The following is an 8,151-nucleotide window of genomic DNA, read 5'->3' on the forward strand; positions in this document are numbered from 1 at the left end:
ATATCACATAATCAAATATCTTGTATGGTATTTTGGGGTCTACTTACTGGCTCTGGCTAATCGTACACCCTGCATCCTCCTTTACTTATGTGAAAACCATTTGAAAATCATTTTGAAAATCTTTTCCTTGATTTGAGACTGGAGTCACACGAGTGTTCCTCCAATTCACTCAAACCAAGGCTCTGATACCAACTTGTAACACCCAAAAATTTCTAGCCAATTTAAAACTTTTAAAACAATTCAAAACCCATTAGTCATTACAAAAATGTTTTCAAAATAGTTTAATATCAGAGTATTCCAGAAACATAGTCATAAAAAGTGAAGAGCTGTACGATCACGCCTTTGCCTTGCCACGATCTCCTGATGCACCTGAAACAATAAACTGAAACCGTAAGCCCGAAAGCTTAGTGAGTTACCCCCAAAATACCGATACACATACAGTCCACATAACAATATCAGCAATATCATAACATAACAAACAGAACAATGTAATGGGTCTACGGCTTAACAGACTGGATTACCCCTGGTCCCACAGTGTGAGTCTGGATTGCCTTACGGGCCCACATCTCACATCTGGCTTGCCATCGAGCCCATAGTACGAGTCTCCCTTAGCCCGTAACTGGAATGCTCCCGAGCCCACAGTACGAGTCTCCCTTAGCCCATAACTGGTATGCTCCCGAGTCCTCAGTATGAGTCTGGCATGCCTTGCCCGACCCTCAACTCATATTTGGAATACTCCCGAGTCCTCAGTATGAGTCTGGCATGCCCTGCCCGGCCCTCAACTCATATCTGGAATACTCTAGGGTTTGTTGGCTACCGCACGGAGCAGTACAACCTCAACCCATCCCACATAACATGTCGACATGTAACATAACTAATTCACATACAGTTAATCATACAGTATCACAGGTAGTCCTACAGGTCTACCCGACTAGCATATCAATTGGCATACATCACTAACTCAAACTCAACATATCAATAACTACTAGGATATCAAATCCAATGGGCCGGCCTTGGTGCCTTAGACCCCTTAATATAGTGAGGATAACTCACCTGGCATTGCTGAAGTCCCGCAGAAAAAACTCCAGCTGCTGGCTGACAGATTCCCGAACTGTCAACATCAAACAATACCCAATTAATAATTGAGTTCCAAGCCCAAGGTCCAACTTACACTACAAAAGCCCAAAAGTCAAATCATGGGCAAAAGCCCAACATATGGCCCAATTTTCCAAATTGGGCCCAGACCTCTACATGGTCTTTCCTTAAAGCCCATCCAATTATTCCAATCCAATTTCTATGGCCCATTATCACATAATCATAAAGGCCCAATTATAGCCCATCTATGACCCAATTTTCCAAATTGGGACCAAGTCCTCACATGGGCCTTATCCTAAAGTCCATCTAATTACTTTGGTCCATTAACTTATTCTTGGATGGCCCATCGATAGTCCAATCGCCAAAGCCCAATAGGAAGGCCCAATTCAAGGCCCGAGCAAGATTAGGGCTTTCACATGAAATGATGATTAGGGTTAAGTGTTTCTTACTTAACCCCTTAAGGACTTAATCCATTAAGTCCATTATTGCCTTAAGCTAGTTTGTCAATGATTATTAATTATTATTTTAAGTTTAATAATTAATTCTTGTGTGTGTCCCAAACAATTCTCACAATTAGGGTTTTATGCTCTTAGGGTTTTCCAAACCCTAACTGGGGTTTACCAACCCAATACTAGCCCATTAGTCTATTGGTTGGGCTTTTAGGTCGCTTTAGGCCTTATTGGGCCCATTAGGGTTTTATCAGATCAATTATGGTTTCCTTGGGCCCATTGGGGCTTTATTTGGCCCACTTTGGCCAGGCATTCATCAAACGGGTCCAAAAATGCAAACGAGACACACCGCCACCCGACACGACGGCCGGTGGCGGCAGCCACCACTCTACGGTGGTGGTTTGGGTTTTTCTCTTCATTATTCCACTTTTGTTACAATTACAATGCTAAAAAAATCAAACTAATACACACTCACACACATACACATCCATCCATACTTGCTTCTGATTAGCGAGATGTACCCCCAACCACCCTCCCGGTGGCCCACGGCGGCGACAACAAACGTTTTGGGACGATAGCCACCACCTCACGGTGGTGGCGGTGATCTCATTTGGTTCTCGGTCAAACAACAGCACACCCCAACGAGTCTTGGCTCGGAATCTGGATGCAACCACCAATTGGTGGTGCATGACGACGGCAACAGCGACATCCCTAACGGCCACAACGGTGGCTAAAGGCGGCGGTTGAAGTCATCGGGACCTCAACAGTGAAAGGAAGAGAAGGAGTCGCCTTCTCCGATGGAATAAGTGCCATAGAACCTCCTAACGACTAGCTCTGATTCACGGCTTCTCCTCTCGTCGGTAGTGAAGACAGCGGCAGCAACAAGGTGGCGGGATCCGACAGCGGCGGTCGTTGATGGCAGTGACGAAGCAGCAGCGCCTGGGGACTTCCCTCCCCTCAATGTCGGTCTTCGATGTTGCCGGTGACAAGGACAGCTTGATGGTGCTTGGTGGCTGGAGGACGAATAAGATCGATGGGGCTGGAGGGAGGTTGGAGGGAGAGTGGCGGCTACCTCAAGTTGTTAGGGTTAGGGTTGAACGAAGGTAGCGGGTTTTTAAGTCCTGCACACACTCAAACATTATCCCATACTGTCACCTTTAGTCCCTCCTCCTTTATTCTTTTTCCATTCAAATCCCAAAATTACCATTTGGCCCTTGACTGCATAAAATCCTTTCAATATAAGTCCAACAGTTACCCATTACACCCTGCCTTCTAAAATCTTTACAAAATAAAGCCTGAACTTACGCTTTAACCCCTGGAGTTCAAATCTTATCATTTGACTTCCCGAAACCAACACCCCACTAATTATTATTTAATTTTCTGAGCTCTAACAATATAAAATAATAATAGTTACTTCCCGGGGTTCCTGATTTATTATTTAATTAATCTCTTTAAAATGGGATGTTACAGAAAAGCTTTGAGCTACAAAAGAGATACGTATAGATGGAAAGTGTTTGAGTAAATGCTTAAGAGAATGAAACTTGTAACTAGCATGCTAAGTGTTTGAGTAAATGCTTAAGAGAAGAAAGTTACAATTTGAAAAGAAAAATAAATTATGTATTAAATAGTTATTATATTATTTGTTAACTTGTTTACTTATATTCTTAACATTAATGTTATATTTATTAATTTTTAATAATTTTTTTAATAATTAATGGTCCCCAATTAATCCCCCTAGTCGATTATTGAAGATGCAGTTAAGGTGTTCGACTTTATGCCTCAGAGAAACTTGATCAACCTTCTTAAACTTGCACATTTTGTCGTTATAGTCTCTAGGCAATATTTAGTGAAAGAAGTTGTTGTAAGCTATCCGGAAGGAGTGATTGAAAAGCTTTGAGTTACAAAAGAGATGCGTATAGATGGAAAGTGTTTGAGTAAATGCTTAAGAGAATGAAACTTGTAACTAACATGCTAAGTGTTTGGGTAAATGCTTAAGAGAAGAAACAGATTGAAAAGAAAAATAAATTATGTATTAAATATTTGTTATATTATTTGTTAAGTTGTTTACTTATATTCTTAACATTAATGTTATATTTATTAATTTTTAATAATTAATGGTCCCCGATTAATCCCCGCCTAGCCGATTAATCCCTTGACCCCGGTCTACCGCCGAGCTACCGTCAAACGATTTCTACAACCTATATATATATATATATATATATATATATATATATATATATATATATAAACAGGATCGGGTGATGACTCTTTTTAAAGCGATGATTCGTGATGACATCTTAAAAAATTAAAAAAAAATCTAAAAAAAATACAAATCATAAAATCGAACATAGTTCTACATCGGAGAGAAAAAAATTGGATCATTAAAATTGAAGCATTGATCAATTTTATGATCTATGATTCAATTTTTATGATCCATGATTCATTTTTAATGATGCAATTTTTTTTTTCAATTTTTTTCTTCCGAATATAGTACTATGTTTGATTTTTTTATTTGTATTTTTTTAGATTTTTTTTTCAATTTTTTTAAGGTGTCCTTACGAGTCATCACTTTAAAAAGAGTCTTCACCAGAACCGGACCTTATATATATATATATATATATATATATATATATATATATATATATATATATATATATATATATATATATATATATATGAGACGGTTCACTTGAGATTAAAAAAAAAAGTAGAGATCTTGAGATTCAACCTGGGTCATACATTTCTCATTTGCCGCTCTAACACTCCAGTGTACCGACAACAACAGTGCATGCGTAATCATAAATGATTATACATATATGTTTATTCACAGACTGAGTAATTATATATAATTATGACAGTTAATGGCAGAAAAGGTGGTGGTGACAGAGGTAGCGGTGGTATAAGTGACGGAAGGGACAGTGGTGGGGTTGGCTGGTATCAGAGGTGGTGGTAGTGGTGGTGGGGATGGTGGCGGAGGAGAAAGGAACGAGCGGCGCTGTATAATCATTTATGATTATAACAAGCTTGTCGCGTCGGTATGCCGGAGGGTTAGAGCGGCAAACTTGAAATATGTGGCTGATGTTGAATCTCAAGATCTTTATTTTATTTTTAATCTCAACGAAACCTCTATATATATATATATATATATATATATATATATATATATATATATATATATATATATATATATATATATATATTTGAAAACTTTAAGAGATACAATCTATAAAAAAAACATGTAACATAATCTAATGTAAATAATACTAATCTTTGTTTGGAAAACCAAACCATCAATCCTTACCAAATACAACGGACATCATGAATTGAAGAGGTGATAATGAAAATCAATTAAAAATATTTAATTATTATGCTTGGACAACTTGGTATACAACTCAACTATGCATAATTAAACATAAATAGACCACTAATCTTTGTTAAAATCGGATTTATGGGAACTAAATTTGAATTATTGAATTCCCTTAATTATCTCTCTTTTTACATCCCGAATTCCCCCCACCTTCTCATATAAATCAGCGCTAAACAAGCATTGCAATGTCCATGTATCTACTCTAATAAATGAAGTTTTTTTTTTTTTTTTGTCATTTGTCACACTATCATTTAATTATCCAAATGTCATTTTGTGGTTATTTTGAATTAATTTTTTTCCACAAGTCATTTTATAAGTTTTTTCTATTTTGTTTTTAAATTTGACATGATATTTTAATGTAATAATTGCATTAAATATAGTAATAAATGGATATCAATGTCATCAATGAACTTTCTTTTTAATTTCAAAATTCTCAAAATTAAAACTCGTTAGTTTTTTTGTTTATTTATTTAAATTATTTGTTTAAATTTAAAAGATAAAAAATATTTCAATTATAATAATTCATTGTTTATATTATTTTCTTACAAATTCAAAGTTGTCAAATATTTAGACCTTTATATATATATTTTTTAAATTAACACATCTAATACATGAGTCTCACAACTAGTTACATAACAATAGAGATAATTTATCTTTTAAGTTCATGTATACTAGCCATTTCTAATCCCATTTTTTTATTGTCTGTATGTATGTTTATTTCTTTTTAAAAACTTCGTTATCATGCATATTTTATGTAGTTTCACTTTCAGTAATGTGTTAATTCTACATTTGTTTTCTCTATATAAACAACGTAGACACAACTTTGCAACGAATTAATTGTTCGAGGATGGAGGTGTTACCATCAGTACCTCCTAATATATTTAAAAAAATTCTGGGTAATTTGTTTTTTTTCTTAAGATTTAGTTTTCAATAGCTGTAAGTTTATTTCTTTGGTAGTTTAATGATATCATCAATTTCAATAAAAATTTTTGTTTCTAATATGAGTTTTTCAATTAAAAAATATGCACTTACTTTTTATAATTAAAAAATATTAATAAAAACTAGAGGGTTACCCCCGCTCCGTGGGGGGCAGAATCTCAATCTCATCTAGCTAAAAATAAATTAGAGTCGGCACGACACTAAACAGAGAAAGATGTTTGATTGGTTGCAGCTCCTTTTCAGTCTATTTCCAGCCAACAAAAGCCATAACAAATTATGTTTTCCGTATTCCACCTCCCTATTTCTTTCTATTCCTAAAAAAAACATTGTACAAAAATAAAGGTTTTGGCAAGGTGTATGAAGTTTTGAACTGTTTAAATAAAAAAAATAACCTTATCAACTGCATACATTTGTAAAAGAGTTGTCACCAGGATGGTTAATCAACTCAAGAAATTTATGCTTTATGTATGTAGCACTTCATATACTTCTTATGAATTCCCAATTTTTTTCTATTATAGCAGGCATATGACACTTCCCAATTTTTTCTATTATAGCAGACATATGGCAAAGCCTTCGTACACCTAGTAAAACAATGCAAAGTCAGAGTATAACCTTTTTATAGCATCATAGTTTCAAAAATAAACCAATTATATTGTTATATTTTGAAAAGTGAACCAAGAATAGCATCGTACTTCTGATTTTTTCTTGTTACAACATCATACTTTTAAGAAAATGGAACAATATGAAAGTACGATGCTACTTCCATATTCAGTACATTCACATTCTCATGCGCATATTCAGGACATTCACATGAAGTTATAACCTCCGAAACAAACAAATTTAAACAATTGTTAGCAATTTTGAAAATATTATAATTTAGTTTTTAATTTGAAGAAAAAAATACTATTACCGGTTAAGTCGTCCATGTTTGCATGCTTTATGTCAACAATATTAAAACTCTAACTGTTGATTTCAAAGTTCCAAAGGTTTATGCGTAAATCATCAGCTGAGATCAATGTTTCACCATCACTAAAAAATGGAAATAATTAATAATTAATCAGATAACATTTTGAATGTATATTAAATAAAGCAAAAGCATTGAAGCACACCTATTATTAGAAATGGAATTAATATGATAGTCATGAGCATGCGCATATGTTCTTCTACATCTACCTAAAAGGGTGGAGTCATGACTGGTTACCTGTCACACCCCCAAACCAAGGATGGCGGAAACGTCCGGGGGTGGAGGACTTCATGTATAGTATCATAACAACAATTGTAATAGTAATTGAAGCAAACACAACCAACATATATATAATTGAAAAAGTGACATCATTGTATGAATTACATGTTTACGAATCAATTACAATATGTTGACAAAATATGAAATAGTAGACGCCTTAGCGCCCCATCCTCAAAAGCACTTGGTTACCTGTTTAATGATTTCCTGAGAATACAAGTTGTTTGAAAAAGTGTCAACACAAAGGTTGGTGAGTTCATAAGCTTTTGTTTGGTATTATTAAAAGCCTTTCGTTTGTAAAAGTAGTATTTGTGTTAGAAAATCCAATATTTTCCTTAATGTGTAAATGTAGTCTTAAAACCCAAAGACCGAAATGTACAAGTAATTTGTCATATTTATAGTAAAACAATGCAAGTTTAAATCGACATAAACTCGTTAAATTTTAATGAAGTTCCCGTAAATTCCAATGTTTATTAATACTTTATGTGAGTTTATTATAACCATACTATGACCAAGGTTGCCTAAAACGACGTTCTTCAGGCGTCGGAAATGTTATGACATTTGTCACCCCAGACCTATCGGTCTAACTGTTGCATGCAGTTTAGGTGTGGGTTTGTCAAACCCAATATAGATCTATACACAACTATCACGCTCTCCCTCAAGGAGACTCTGGTTACAATACAGGACTTAATGGTAATTTGAAGTAAATGTCTCACAAAGTCATTAACGGAATTACGTGTTATGAAAACTTGGTACCGTATGGCCGTACCTTGCTTAATGAAAATATCCTTTGTATAAATGTACCCTTTTTAAATGTATGTGTTATGTAATGTATCATAAACTATACCTATTATAGTTTATCAACCAAGGGTAGTACGTAGTAATGTATGCAAACTATATTCAAAATAGTTTATTAAATGTTTGAATGTATCGGTTGTACTTTAATTATAATCACTTGTTATTCTTTATATTTTATATGTCCAAATCCATTTGTAAACTGATGTGTGTCTAAATATTAAGATAAAATGTCATATATTGCAATAACATATAATCACATAAAG

General features: G+C 34.5%; 1 protein-coding gene across 1 annotated transcript; it reads right to left on the bottom strand.

Moving 5' to 3' along the window:
• Positions 1-309: 309 nt before the first annotated feature.
• LOC145120724 (uncharacterized) lies at positions 310-2,616 on the bottom strand. Its single transcript, XM_079056530.1, has 3 exons — positions 2,028-2,616; positions 1,054-1,111; positions 310-369 (listed from the first exon to the last, which is right to left on the bottom strand). Exons 1-3 carry the CDS (start codon positions 2,231-2,233, stop codon positions 310-312), a joined length of 324 nt encoding a protein of 107 aa, XP_078912656.1. The 5' UTR covers positions 2,234-2,616.
• Between the last annotated feature and the right edge of the window lie 5,535 nt (positions 2,617-8,151).

The sequence above is a fragment of the Lactuca virosa genome, chromosome 1 (genome assembly GCF_052849685.1).
Source record: "Lactuca virosa cultivar CGN04683 chromosome 1, Lactuca_virosa_CGN04683_v6, whole genome shotgun sequence".
NCBI classification, from domain to species: domain Eukaryota; kingdom Viridiplantae; phylum Streptophyta; class Magnoliopsida; order Asterales; family Asteraceae; genus Lactuca; species Lactuca virosa.

Excerpts from the sequence above, each read along its gene's own strand:
- LOC145120724 (XM_079056530.1), bottom strand. The coding sequence starts at position 2,233 with ATGCACCACCAATTGGTGGTTGCATCCAGATTCCGAGCCAAGACTCGT. Across the intron at positions 1,112-2,027 it reads AAGCAAGTATGGATGGATGT|TTCGGGAATCTGTCAGCCAG; the intron begins GTATGTGTGTGA and ends TGATGTTGACAG. Across the intron at positions 370-1,053 it reads CGGGACTTCAGCAATGCCAG|GTGCATCAGGAGATCGTGGC; the intron begins GTGAGTTATCCT and ends TTATTGTTTCAG.